General features: G+C 47.8%; 1 protein-coding gene across 1 annotated transcript in view; it reads left to right on the top strand.

Moving 5' to 3' along the window:
• The first annotated feature begins 1,287 nt into the window (after positions 1–1,287).
• Positions 1,288–15,040, top strand: part of C8H10orf88 (chromosome 8 C10orf88 homolog) — a 117,375-nt gene continuing 103,622 nt past the window's right edge. Inside the window, exon 1 of the mRNA XM_069612013.1 lies at positions 1,288–1,547. Coding sequence (XP_069468114.1) covers positions 1,438–1,547 — 110 coding nt within the window. The 5' untranslated portion in view covers positions 1,288–1,437. The remainder of the gene's footprint in view (positions 1,548–15,040) is intronic.

Below are 15,040 nucleotides of genomic sequence, written 5' to 3'. Positions count from 1 at the left end.
GATATACATTCCATTGTACATTAAATATATGTTGGGAGTTAGTTCCTTCTCTGTATGCACCTCACTTCCACTCAGACCCAGCTAAAGATGTGTAGGGACCCATTTCAACATAGTGGCTGGGGGCCCCGTTTAGAGCAAAAGCCATCCAGGGCACCCCTGGGGGTGCATATATTACAATGGCAACAAGAAATAAGGCTAACAGCCACCAATCATAACAAGATGGCCCGCCAGCAGGGAGCTTAAAGACTAAATGCCCACTGAAGAGCTCTAAGTCCATCTTTGTCAGCAAGGGGCTGACAGTTGTGAGAAGGCAATGACACAATAACAACTCCTGTATATCTGGTGGGAATTGAAACCGCAGCTTGTAATGCGAGCACTGCAAAGCACACATTTTAAGCCCCATAAGGAAAATAGAGAAATGAATTTTTTGCTGTGTTACAAGACTGCTAACTTGGCAACATGGGGCAGTTACCCCCCACCCCCCCAGGCTCCTTTCATTTGAAAGGGTTGACTAGCATCTGCCTTCCAGCCCTTCTTTTGTTTGGAAGGCATGGTAGCTGCACTTCTCAGCAGGGAGCCAATGCTTTTAATGGCGTGCCCAGCACTTCTCCACAGCAAGCCTGTGCTGGTGGGTGCCTGCACGTGTGTGTTTCAAGCACTGGCCTCATTGGCCCCTCTGTGTCCCTCATTTGCTAAATGTATTCTAAACGTCTAAAAAGGGGGCCCTTTCCGCGTGCACAGAGCACTACCTGACGCCCTCTCTCGGAACAATCGCGCTGCTCCCCTTCAAAAGGCTGTCCCAGTGAGAGCAATGCCCGTCAGCCCGCGGACACTCACCGGTGCACTCCTGCCGCCCCGCCTCCGGGGACACTCACCCGCGCACTCTGCCGCTCCGCCTGAAACCCCGCCCCCAGCACGTGCAGCAAGAGCACAACACTAAAGCGTGCCTCAGGCCCCGCCCCCGCGCCACTCTCATCCAATCCGTGCTGAATGCCGGCTCTGTCCCTGCGCTCGTGCCCGCCTAAAAGAGGCGTGACATTAACGTCAACCAGCCAACCAGCGAGCCCGCCCGCCGTGGACAGCCAATCGGCGTGCCGCAAAAAGTAGCGGCGGGGCCTCGTGAGGCCGCCCTTTCTGCAGTGGTAAAACAGTACAAGAACAAAATACAGCATAACAAAGATTGAAGTATAATTATTGACATGGATTACTCCTAACTTTTATTTTTGGGGTATTTTTTTCTCGTAGTCACTCGCCTTTACTTTGGCCGCTCCAAAATGGCGCAGAACTCAAGAGAATTCAGTGGGAGGAAGTGTCACCTCTATTCCAATCCCACGGGCGCTCTTCCGGGTGAATGTTCATGGCATTTTTCTTCCGTTGAGAAATGCGTTCCTCGGCAATTGGTTCCGGGCTTCCTTCCGACCACGGCCGAGCCTTGTGATGCCGGACCGGGTGTCGGTGCGCTGCGGCCCCCCGTGGGTCTGCGGGGCAGGACTGAGCTCCGTCGTGCACGTGCAGAGGGGTACCCAGGAGGAGGAGGCCAGAGAGGGGTGAGTGGAAAGCTTGAGATTCCCCAGGGAGCACCAGTGGAGTGATGGCTGTTTCTGCTGGCCCCATTGAAGTCAATGGGAAGGAAGCATTTTGACAGCTATGAACTAAGACTCTGTTGAAGTCTATGGAGAGCAAGTGGCGTGTTGGGAGGATGAACATGTGTCTGAGGTGGGTGACACCCTCCACATGTGGGTGAGATGAGAGGTCCACTAGACCGGCTAGTTAAACTTCACAATTCTGAAGTTCCACACACACGAGCTACTAGAAACTAGTGTCAAGTTAGCAGCAAAGGGGGCAATTTAAAGCACACCAGGCCACTTCCCGGGATCTGTTTGTACACACAAAGATTTAAGTGGGCCATGGCTAGGCTCGGCCAAGCCCTGGCAGTCTCTGAGATAGGCTCCGGAGCCGGGGCCCTGCCGGGGCTCACCCCGACTAGACCCAGCCATGCTGACCTCTCATAGCTGAGCGCTGCACGGTTACCCGGCTGCCTGCAGGTGCCAGCATTTTGGATTAGAAAAAAGGAAGGCATCACTTTTTTTTACTAATTTCGAAATGCTGACATCTGAAGTCAGCATTGTAACCGAGAAGCACTTCGGCTAAACCTGCTGCGTGATGTCTCTGTATTCAGAAACAGGAGGAGGGCTGGGTTGGCCATCCTCTCTCTCCCTTTTGTTTCGGAATAAAGCGCTAACCTGCAGCAGGAAGCCTATTAACCATGCTTGGTCAAAAGGCTTCCACTGTGTGTTAGCCCAGTGGCGCAACACCCAGTGCTTTAAGTGGGCCGGGGCCTGCCGGGGCCGGGCCCCGGCAGTCTCCAGAAAGTGGGGCTGAGCCGGGGCCCAGCCGGGGCCCCCCGTCCCACACAACATTGCGGGATGCATTATCCCGCCGCGGCCGCAGCCGCGACGGGAGATGCGCCCGTCATTATGTTGGCCAAGCTGACAGAAGTGCCAGCCAGCCACAGCGACGCTGAGGCTGGCGGCACTTCTGTCAGTTAGTGTAACTCCCTCTGATGACCCCTCATCAGGGTCATCAGAGGAAGTTACTGTCCCTTTGTTTTCCCTCCCCAGGTCACTGACCCCCGCGGGCTCCGTGATCTAATATGCAGATTAAATCATGGAGCCCGCGGGTTCGCAGAGGGTGAAAGACACCTCGGGCTCAGTGATAGCAGATAGATCACAGAGCCCGAGGTGCCTTTCTCCGTCGGCAAAGCTTTATAAAAGATGCCTTGAACTGTGTACGTTTCAAGCCATCTTTTATAAAGGTAGAAACATTTCTATGTTTATAAAAGACGGCTTGAAACGTGCACAATTCAAGGCATCTTTTATAAAGCTTTGTCGATGGACAAAGCCACCTTGCGGTTTGTTTTGTCCGTCATGCCTTGAATTCTTTACGTGTCAAGCCATCTTTTAGAAACATAGAAACATGTTACAAATATCTATGTTTATAAAAGGTGGCTTGAAACGTACACAAACCATAGTAAGGTAAGCACACAAGTGTGCATAACTTACTATGGTTTGTGCACTTTTCAAACCACCTTTTATAAACATAGAAATATGTAACATTGCTATGTTTATAAAATATGGCTTGAAAAGTACACACACCATAGTAGTACGCATACAAACATATAAATGCTCACATACATTTATATATTTGTTTGCGCACCTTACTATGATTTGTGCACTTTTAGGCCACGCCCACAATGAAAGCCACGCCCCCAAACGAGGGCCCCCCCTCAATTTCTTACCCCACTTAAAGCACTGGCAACACCATTGAGCTGATCGGGCTCTAGCCCATCCGCCCCCCCACACCCTCGGCCCCCTGAAGTTTTGGTCTTTGTTGACTCGACTGGGCTGACCTACATACCTGTGGCCGCACAGAACAGGACTCTGACATTAAACAGCGCCTGGGCTTCTCTGTTACACTAACTACGCCGATGACACCCAGATCCTCTTCCCAATATCTGACGACCATGACACCGACACAGCAACTCTCAATGCCATATACCTCACCATTGAAGCCTGGATGACGCATCATGGACTATGCATAAACGATGACAAGACTGAGCTGCTCCTCATTAGCTCTCAACACAGACTTGCTAAACTTAGTAAGGCATTCAGCTCCTTCAACATTGAAGGCAACACCATCAAAGTGACTAATGAAGTGAAAACACTTGGTTTTTACCTAGATTCCTCACTCGCCATCAATAAACCAGTTAATGCCACTACATCAGCCACCACATACACTTGCAAACTCAACAGCACCTGCAGTAAATTCCTCACACCAGACAGCTGTCTGACGCTAGCCAGAATATTAGTCCTTACCGGCCTCGACTATTGCAACGCTTTATATGCTGGCACCAAGATCCAGATTATCAATAAGCTACAGGTCCTCCAAAACAATGCTCTTAGAGCCGCTTAGAACATCCCCAGATTAGCACACATTTCTGCAACAAGACACCAGCATCACAGGCTGCCAGTGCATGAACGTATCGTTTTCAAATCACTCACCTTAACTCATAAATGCCTTCACAGGATGGTCCCAGCCTACTTGTCGGACAAAATCCCCCTGACACAATGGGCTAGACTGACCAGAGCAGCCTGCCAACACTGCCTCGCTATCTCAGGTTCAAGCTCCAAAATGCAGGTGATGGCAGCTTCCCCACGATTGTCAGCAAACTGTGGAACGCTCTGCCGTTCACACTCGGAGCACAAGATTCCATCTGGATTTTCCGCAGGCAACTCAAATCACACCTCTTCGCACAAAGCCTGGACAATCAATGAATGCACACTCTCCCTTTCCACCAACCACCCGCACGCCTTATCCGCCACTGCCTCCGCCACTTAGTGTTGGCTTTCCGACCTCTACTCATTTCAAATGGTGATAGACCTGTTGTGCAATGTGTTGTGAAGCGGTGAGCATTCATCTTCTGCCTAACTGCTTCTTCCCACTTCACTCCATTGGCCCAAGCCCATCGCACAGCATCCTTAAGTACCCTGTTGAAGCGCTCAACCATCCCATTTGTCAGCGGGTAATATATGGCACTCCTTTTATGCGTAATGGAATTTTCTACACAAAATCTTTTCATCTCCCTTGAACGGAACTGAACTCCATTGTCCGCTAATATGCTTTTGGGTAAACCTTCCCTTCCACAAACCTCCGTTAAAAATTCAACCACCATTTTGGCAGTCATGCATGGTTTGATCATGACCTCTACCCACCTAGTCAAAAGATCAACGATTACTAGGCAATATTTTTGCTCACCTCCACTGTAAATCGGACCCAATATATCCATACCAAGATCTTCCCAAGTGTTACCTGGAATATCTGTGACTACCATAGGATATTTCTCACTCATACATCCCCTATCACTCTCTTTGCAAAGGATACAGTCTCGTATGACTCTCTCGATCTGTAGATCATACCCTGGCCACCAGAAATCGTCACGTATTCTTTGCTTCGTCTTCACTATGCCGTGGTGGCCTTCATGTCCCAATTCGATAATTCCCTTGCGTAGACTCGTGGGTGGAATAATTCTGTCGTTCCTCATAATCCTGTTATTCTCCACTTTGAGCTCATTGGCAACTTTCCAATATTCTGAAAGTCCGTTTTCTTCATAGTTGGTCTTCATTATAGAGTTTCCACTTAGACTGATCTGCCTCAATTCTAGAAACGTTGTGTCCAACTCTTCTGCCTCTTCCCATTCCTTCTCCGAAATAGACAATCCTTCAATGTTGAGCGCAACTTCAGACTTCATCTCCTCATCATCATCTATCTCAGAGACATTATTAAGTCTTGAAAGGCAGTCAGCAGCACGATTTCTTGTGCCCGGTACATATCTCACCACACAATTATATTCTTGCAGGAGTATGATCCATCTTTTTATACGATTAGAGACATTATCCAATCCTTTATTCATTATGACATGGATCAGTGGTTTGTGGTCCGTACGGAATTCCACTTCCGCACCCCAAATAAAGTTCAAAAATTTCTCAGCAGCCCATTTGATGGCTAATGTCTCCTTTTCAATAGCTGCATATGATTATTCCGCCCCTTTCAACAACCTAGATGCAAATGCAATCAGTCTCTCCTTGCCACCAATCTCCTGTGTGACAACTGCTCCCAGACACACATTGCTGGCATCCGTTGTGATAACCGTTTTTCTCACCACTTCTGAAGTTCCTCAAAGATGGTGCTTTGTTCAGTTCATGTTTTATCCACATAAATTCTTCTTCACACTCTGTGTTCCATGCAAATGTTTTTTCTTTCAAAAGTTCGCAAAGTGGAATGGTGTGCATAGCAAAATCACGCATGAATTTTGAGTAGTACTCGGCCATGCCAATAAAAGTACGCAATTCTTCTTTAGATTTGCGTCTTGGCATATTTTCAATAGCATATAGTAGTTGTTTCTTTGGTCGTACACCTTCAGATGATATGGTATGTCCCAAATATTCGATTTCCCTACAATTAATCTTACATTTTCCTTTACTTAAAGTCATGCCAGCATCACATAGCTTCCTGCATACATGTCGTAGACTATCATCATGTGTTCTGTGGTCAACAGCATGAACTAAAATGTAATCTTGGAAACAGATGACGCCATGGTCACCTTCAAATAATTTATGCATAATCTTTTGAAAGACAGATGCAGCAGATGTGAGACCAAAAGGTAGCCTTTTATATTGATATAATCCATCTGGCGTGATAAATGCTGTCATACACCTAGATTCTTTATGCAGCTTCACCTGGTGATATGCTGAGGTTAAATCGAAAGTGGAGAAGTGTTTAGATGGACCAATAGTAGAGACTACTTCCTGGATGTTAGGGAGCGGGTGCCTATCTGGTATCACACATTTATTTAGTTCCCTCATGTCGACACATCTCCTTAGCTTCCCAGATTTCTTCCTCAGTACAACTAAAGGAGACACCCATTCACTGGCATCAATACTCTCTATAACACCCTGTTCCTCTAGGTTCTTCAACTCCTTTTTCACTTCTTCTCTCATAGAAAGAGGAACATTACGTAATTTTTGTGCCACAGGAATGTATCCGGGCTTCATCTTGATTTTATGTGAGAAACCTCGCAGACAGCCTATCTCATCTTTGAAGACACCTTTCATCACCTCATCAGTATTCTTTGTGCTCTTCATTCCGGTGCATTTACTTATTGCTTCATTTTCAATGTTCAACAGTTTCATCGGCACTGGCATCTAATTTAACCTTGAGTTTACTTTGGTGGGTCCAACTTAACAAAGGAATTCTCCCAGCTCTCGTAATGTAGATCTTTCCGTTCGCCTTCCTATCATTAAACTTGAGTGCACCCAAAAACCAGCCAATAACGTCTATTTTAACGCCACCATAGGCTCTGGGCTTAATGTCCGGTTCATGCAAGTATTCATGTTTTTTCTTGTCCCACCTATCCTGCGGTATAAGAGTGTATTTGGCACCGGAATCAATCATCATGTGCATATTTACTCTGTCAACACATACGGTAGCCTTCGGACTCTCCATTTCTTCTTCATGTTCCTCATCAGATATAACAAATACACATTCATCTTCATCACCATCACTGTGGTTATCATCACCAATCCAATTCATAGAGGTATTCTGTGCTTTACAACATCTGGCGTAATGGCCCTTGCCCTTACATTTACTACATATAATCTTCAAAGCTGGGCACTCGGGGTTATCTGCCCAATGACCTGTACTGTCACACCTGAAACACCTGCCAGTATTCCTCCTCCTTGGACTATTCCTCTGTTTGCGTGGACTCCTCCTCGCATATGTCTTGGATACTCCTTTGTTTTTCTTGTCCTCGATCCACATTGATCTGCGAGTCTTCTCTGACTTGCTTCTTCTGCTCGTCATATCTGTCACTTGGGCTACTGATTCACTACCTTTATTAGCATTGACGGGAACACTGCTCTTCAGATTATCGTGTTTGATTTCAGTAGACTGCATTCTGTCCTCTAATTCGCGAACACATTTTTCCGTATGTTCAACTTCTTTGGCTATCCTCAAAACTGTGTCAAGGGATGGATCATCCTCAGCCCACAACTTTTCTCTCACCTTACTGCTCCTGCACTCCAACATGAACTGGTCACAAAGTCTTTCATCCACTTGTGCATTCAAATTACAGGCTCTGGCTAATTTCCTCAAAGCGGTTATGTATTTATCAACACTTTCACCTTCCTCCAGAACTCTCTTACCAAACTTGTAGCGTTCAAGGATAGTGCTCACTTTCTTTTCATAGTGTTTGCTCATCTTTTTTTTGGAACATTCATATTCATTTAAATCCGCACTTTCTTCAGGAGACAGTTCAGGCAAGTCCTCAAACTTTTCTTGGCCAGCTGGACCCAGGCAGTGTAACAAAAGTGATTTCTTTTTTTCCACACTACAATTCTGACCGCATATCACACCTGAGTAGTGCTCAAAAGCTTTAATCCATCTCTTCCATGGAATAGCAGGTTCCCCCACATCTGATAGAAAGAACATGGGAGGTGGGACACCGCTAAAAGACATGATGATTAGGTTGATGCTGAGTTAATATTTGCAATTGAGAGGTAATTTCTCTGATTGCTGGTCCTGTCAACGCCACACAGCTGATAATGCGGTAATATTAAGCACCAGGAACACAGAAAGTCTAAGTAGCACTCTATTGTAGTAATTGTTGTATCGTAGGAGGTATGAAGAGACAATGTATTTCACATCTGTGCTTCCCAGAAGTCTCTCATCATGCTTGCTGTGTATAAACCAAACTGCGGATCAGCAGTGAACAATGTTTTGTGATTCTTTATAAGCTTAAACTTGACATTCTGGACTTGCGCAACATTCATGTATTGTCCATGCACGTGTGTCAACAGTATACTTGCAGTGCAATGAGAGACTGCCGGTCTATAAGGCACAGGGCAGTAATTTCAAGAGCGAGTGCCCCTCTACACTGTGTACAGTGGTAAACAGGATTTGCAGTGATAAGCGAGTTGGTGAGGGGCGTGTTTAATGTCCGGAAGAAATTACAGCAAGACAATGTGGCCGGGATTTACTTGTGAGATAGAGCAGCTCGCAGATTGGCTTATCAGCTTGCAGATTGGCCCCACAAGCAGCCGCTGCTACGTTCGGGCCACAGCCAGACGATCAACGTTGCAGCCGCTGCTACATTATATAAACGGAGCGGCCCGGCGCCCACAGATAAAACGGCCACAGCAACGAACGAAGGTGCAAAATTTCATCAAAGTAGGTGGCAGAGCTTGATCCTCGTCGCCACTTGAAGTGTAAATGATGGCACGACGCACGTATTATAATAGGGGAAAGATAGGGTATACATCGAGCTCTGCCAACTGACAGACGTTGACTACGAATTATTCAAACGCTCGCTATGTTTCTCTTTACAAGCGTGTGTCTGCATACCATGGAGCACTCGCTTGTATACTTCTCGTGCCTTACACGTCATGACAGACGTGTGTAAACATTACAGTACAATACTACATATATCTTTGCTGTAAGAAAGCACCCAGATGCTTCCGGGCTTGGCGCGCTATATAAGCTTCAAAATAAAATAAACAAAGGCCCTGCAATTATAGCATTTATTTAGCACTTGCATTCATATGTATACCTTTTTTAGGCAATTGAAATCGTGATGTGGGATTAGTACTTGCATGCCAGGGGAATGATTGGAATTGGGATTGGGGGACAGGAGAAAGCGCATTCTTACAGCAGCCCTTGGTTGCAGGTGTAAAGGAGAATATTAACTGCTTGTAACATTGATACTGCACTAGCTTAGTCTCATTAGAATACGTAAAGAAGTTAGATGCCCCCACACAAGTACGTTTTTCCCTCCCACACAGTCTGTTAACTTGGTGCCTCTTCCAACATTTGAAGGGTTTGTCTCCCTGAAATTGTAGCCTAGTTGCTCCCCTGGAGGGAGCTATTGTGCACTTTTTGTGTAAAGTGGAGAGGTGAAGGAAGCCTTTCCTGAAACTTGTAGCATTCAATTTTTACTGTGTTTGTGCACAAAAATGTATTTGCACACATTCAGCTAAACTCTAAAGCTGCTAGTTTCAGGAAAGCCTTTTCACACCTCTCTGCCTAACAAAAATCAAATGCACACATCAGCCAGCCCTCTCCCCCACGGATGCGAGCCAACATATAATGTATGTGCTCTTTCGCATCTGAGTGTAAGGGGTTGAGGTGCGCACTTGCTTTTTGTTAAGCAGAGAGGTGAGGGAAGCAATGTTGCATGTTAGCTCATTTATGTATGTTTGCAAGGAGTTTATACATGTATTAAGTAATGTGTGAAGAAGTGCATGATGAATGGGGGACTGGGTGTGTGTGTGTGTGTGAATGAGCGAGTGTACAGTGAATGGGGGCGCGAGTGAACAGAAGGGGCGGAACCTCTAAGTTTGCCCTGCACAGTTTCTGCAGTGGCCCCTCCCATCATCAGTAATCCCCCCCCTCCCCAACACACCCTGAAATGTAGGTTTCGTTGCGCCCCTGTGTTAGCTCTTTACTCAATCCAGCCCTCCTTCTGTTTCAGAATAAAGAGACATCTCGCAGCAGGCAGCCCATTGCATTCAAGGAGCGGTGAGGTTATAGGGTTACCTGGAAGGGTCAACGACCCTCGCAAGCATTTGTTTAACTACGGCTTGAATAAAAGTGCTGGGTGGGGTGGCTCTTGTTGGCGGCGTGGCCTAAGGGCTTATACTTAAAGCACTGCATACATATGAAAGGATTGAAGAACAAAATGCACATTTCTGTTGGTAATGATGTGTGGTTAGAATGTGGTGAGTGTTTGTTTTTTTAAGCTGCCATTTCATTGTGCATTTCCATAGCTGTCAACCTTTCGGAACTGCTTTCAGGATGACAGTCTGGGTTGGGCAGGGGGAAGTGACATCACACGATAAGATGTGCACAAAATCACTAATAATAAAATAACATAGTTACCTTAGTTGAAGTTTAACTACGGTGCTCCAATGGTAGGGCCTTTTGCCTGAAGCCATTGTAGCAGGTACATCTTTTTCGGATTTAAGCCATCCACAATGAACACCTGATGCATCTTAACACATTACTTATTGGTCCATGTTGCTTGGCTCCTGCGGTTCTCTCTCCTTCCATTCCATTCTGACCTCTGACCCTTCCAGCCTCACTGCTTGGTTCTTCCCATCTGGTTGCTGCCTCCTTCCTGCTCATTTACTGGCCATCTGTCCTCTACATCCTTGTTGTTGTTGCTTCTGTGGCCAGCCAATATCCTGAAACCTCCATTGACCATCATCATGTGATTCCTCCGGCGGGGCCTGACATCCAACGTCCTTCCATCTTACTGCAGTGTCTCCTCCCTGTATGGCACAGTGTGCTGTCTGTCCTTGCACCACGTAAAACCGGGGGGCGTGGGGCATTTTGTGGTGCAGACAACCAATCCTAGAGTGCAGCAGAGTGTTTCCAACATGGGCACCCCAGCGCTGGTTCGTGTACTCTATTACTCCGCTCTACACATCCAGGAAGCCAAAAGACGGATGGCTCGACTCCCTTCCAGTATCGCTCTAAGAACAGGTCCCCAGCAAAGGCGAGATGTGGCATATGACAACCCATTGCATGCATGAGTGAGGAGCCCTGCTCATTAAACATGGCTCCGGACACAGTGACAGCTTACGGCGAAGTGCAAGTCCAACTGTCGGTACTCCAGTTTGAAATGAAAGTATTGTTGCGTTTAAATTGGAAACTATTGGAGGAAATCAGGCGTGCCTCAGGCCTTAGAGTAAATGAGGATGGAGATAAAGAGCTAGATGCCCTTATTAAAACCGTTGAATTTCAAGCAGTCCGCTCGGAATGTCAGCAGGGAAATCTACTAAGTCAGGCTACACGGCCAGAGGAAATAAGGCCAGTGCATAACGAAAGTGAGCAATCCCCAAAAACAATATAAACTCCCCAATGAGAGTCAATAACAGACACACCCCAGGAGGGAATGAGACCAAGACCAAGTGTGGGTGAACTTAAGAGATGTAAGAGATAAAGTTTATCAAAATCAAACGGGGCACTCAGAGGACTCTGCATACTGCAAGAGCGCTCTGCCAAACAATATACTGTCAATACATTTTAAAGGGTTACAGCGTCACTGATGACAAAATACATACAAGTACAAAAGTTACAATTTTATTGGTTGGGTAGCAGGCCCAATATAGATCTTTAAGGGCCGGTTTCATGCGATTGGATGGTGGCTTGGTGGGACGTCAGACATCACGTGCATCAGCGGGGCTGCTCGGTGGGAGGTGAAGGTCATGTCGGTTCTGGGTGAAGCGGCTGGTGCTAACGCTTTCTAATCTACACATCACTTCACATTATACAATAAATGATTCTTTGGCATTTAGGGAGATAACCATATATTTCACATATACACTTTTATTAGCACTCCAAATCATTGACCAGAGGAAAGGTGTGGGGGTCGGTTCTTTAAGGGGGCATGGGAGCACGGACTCAGTGGGAAGATGAAAGGATACATTTGTAACATCGAGACATCTGTGGGACGTGACTTTAGGCAGCACAGGCTCAGGAGGGAAAAAAGGTGGGAGTCATCAGTGCTCATATTGCGCGGCGCTGCAGCGGGGGGAGGGGGCCTGGACAAGACAATGGAATTGGAAATGCACATAATGTGTCTTGAGTGAGCTTCGCAAGTGCCATTTCTACATACGACCTGTGAGGGGTTTGGTTCAAACTGGAGTTGTACTTTTACATGCCTAACATTACACGTCCCGGGGGCGTGGCCAAGCAGCCTTGGAGTAGGCTGCGATTCCTTGGAGCTCCGTGATCCGACTTATTGATCCGAAGCAAAACGCATGTGTTGACGGCTGATTCCAGCAGAAAAAAGATACTGTATCTGCGTGAATACCTCAGGCAGCAGATGAGCGTATCGGCGGGAGAAAGTGGACATAGCAGAGGGAGTTAGGCTACTTTGTGTCCTGATCCGGGAGCGGTGCAATTGATACTAAGATGGCGGCGCGCCAACACAAAGAGACCCTTGGCGGCACTTGAAATCGGGTGCCAGGCGGGTAGTGAATGGGCTGCGGGCGTGCAGCAGCTGATGGAACAGTGAGCGGCCGACTACCTGAGAGAAACTCACGAATAGCCCGGGCTGACGAGAGGACGTATACAGCGTTGGGCGACCTGGCCATGAGATAGGCGGCACGTCCTCGGCGCTCCCACTGAACCGGGACGATGTATACACGGAACGGACAAAAGGAATGACAGCGTACCCACAATAGGTTGGAATCGACGGGCACGCAGGGAATACATCCCGAAGCCGCACCAAGGAGTGGAAGAGCAAATACGGACAAAACAAGTGACGCCGAGACCTGTACCGCCCGAAACAAAATGGCGACCGATCCTGAACAAAGGATTACACTGGTGGACCGTGAAGCGGCCTCGTAAGGATTGGGACGCATATGCTGCTTAGATCAACCATTGCGGCCCGCAGACGCAGCAAGTGGGTATATACACCCTGTATGTACCACCAGCCTCTGATAGGCGCAGAGACCAGAAAGAAGCATCAGAGATGCAGACGACAGCACCCTGCTGATAACAGGCACGGACACTGAGAGGAAATTGTGATGCGGGAAGTTACAATCCACCCGAATAACAATTTCATGTGCAACAATTGGTGTAGGTCGATATACAGAGACCCCAACGACTCCAACAACAACTAAACAGCACCGGGCCGGAGCCAGACACGTGGGCAAGGTTGCATCATGTCGATGAAAAGTCTGAGAACCAAGACCAAACAACCCACAATGGAGGTCTTTGCAAAAACGCAGAGGACCCCTACAACATCGGAGCGGAGCGCGGCCGCGACTACTGCTGAAGAAGCCCCAGAAGGAGATAAGCACCAGATCCTGGAGGCTATATCGGAGCTGAGCACTAAGTGGGGCGCGGCAATGGCGGACTTACGGACAGCCCTGGAGAGCAAAATTGATGCGGTAAGGACTGAACTTACCCTGTTACAGCAAGATGTCAGGGGGCTGGCGGAGAGAACAAGTGGGCTGGAGAGTGCCGTAAAGATCAATACTGATGTCAGCACAAATAATGCAAGGGAAGTTCATGTGCTCAAACAGCAGGTTGCCAACCTTGAAAATCGGGTCGAAGAAGCGGAAGGAAGAGCGAGGAGAAATAACATACGGGTGGTCGGCCTGCCGGAGGGGGAGGAGGGCCAAGACCTTCGAAACTACGTGGAAAACATGATCCTACAAGAAATAGGAGCAGACAAGCTTTCGCAGGGATTCACGGTGGAGCGGGCGCACCGCGCCTTAAGGAGGAAACCACGACCTGGGGCTCCGCCGAGACCTATCATTGCGAGGATCTTGAATTATAGAGATAGGGAGAAGATCCTGGAATATTTTCGTGAAGGCGGAACAATACAGAAAGCATCCGCCAACATTACAGCGTACCCGGATTACATGATGCTGGTGCAGAGACTGAGATACAGCTACGTGGCCGTCAAGAGGAGGCTGCGAGCAGCAGGCATCAAGTGCATGCTCCTGTACCCGGCAAAGCTGAAGGTGCTACATAAGAGCAGAGCGCTTTTTTTTGACACTCCTGAGGAGGTGGTAACGTGGCTGGATCTGCAAGGCTGCCCGGAACAACAAGTGGACCGTGACCGGCAGGAACAGGACGACTGAAAAACTGGTGCCACGGACATTGGGGTGGTAAGTGGGGGGGGTACCGGATTATACCAGGAAGCGAGACTGGTTGAACACTGGATAGCATTCGGGCCTTGTGCTCGGCATGGACTGGAATATAGTGGGTCAAATGTAATTGGAAGCTGCATAGGGTTAACACAATGCGTAATAAATTTGGAAATAGGAGAAATAGGATGGAAGCAACCCACCCCTGAAATACTAATAGTTAAGTGGCCATTAGGGCGACTTCACCCTACTGAGCCCTGAGCATAAGCTTGTGCTGGACAGGGCTAGATGTGGGGGTGCCTGAGATCCAGGGATGGAGCTGGGCAACAGTTGGACGGGGCATTGTTGGGGAAGGGTTGGGTGGGGGGGGGCGGGGGTGGGAAGTTTGGGGTGTGCATAGTTTTGGGGAGTTTAAGTTTAAACATGAGCCTACATGGAAGAGTTGAAGGGTTGTATCTGCATAGCATGACCGGGAGGGTTCGGTTGGAAATGGGGAAGGAAGATATCAGAGCGAGATATGTGAGATCTCAGGATAGTGACGTGGAATGTCAGGGGACTTACCAGTTATATGAAGAGGAATAAGGTCATGCTGTATTTGAAAAGGCAAAAGATAGATGTTGCATTGTTACAGGAGACGCATCTGACGCGGGAGAAGCTGGAGCTAGTTGGGAAAAAATGGAAAGGGATTGTGGTGGGTTCGTCATACTCTGCTTACGCTAGGGGAGTGCTTGTCTGGGTTGCGCCGCACGTCCCGTTTCAGCTACTGCAGGAAATGGCGGAAACTGACGGGAGGATGGATCTATTGAGAGGGCTGGTGGAGA

This window comes from Ambystoma mexicanum, chromosome 8 (assembly GCF_040938575.1).
Source record: "Ambystoma mexicanum isolate Mex_15411 chromosome 8, UKY_AmexF1_1, whole genome shotgun sequence".
NCBI lineage: Eukaryota > Metazoa > Chordata > Amphibia > Caudata > Ambystomatidae > Ambystoma > Ambystoma mexicanum.
Note: the sequence above shows the minus strand (reverse complement) of the source record. Positions and strands in the feature narration are given on the sequence as shown.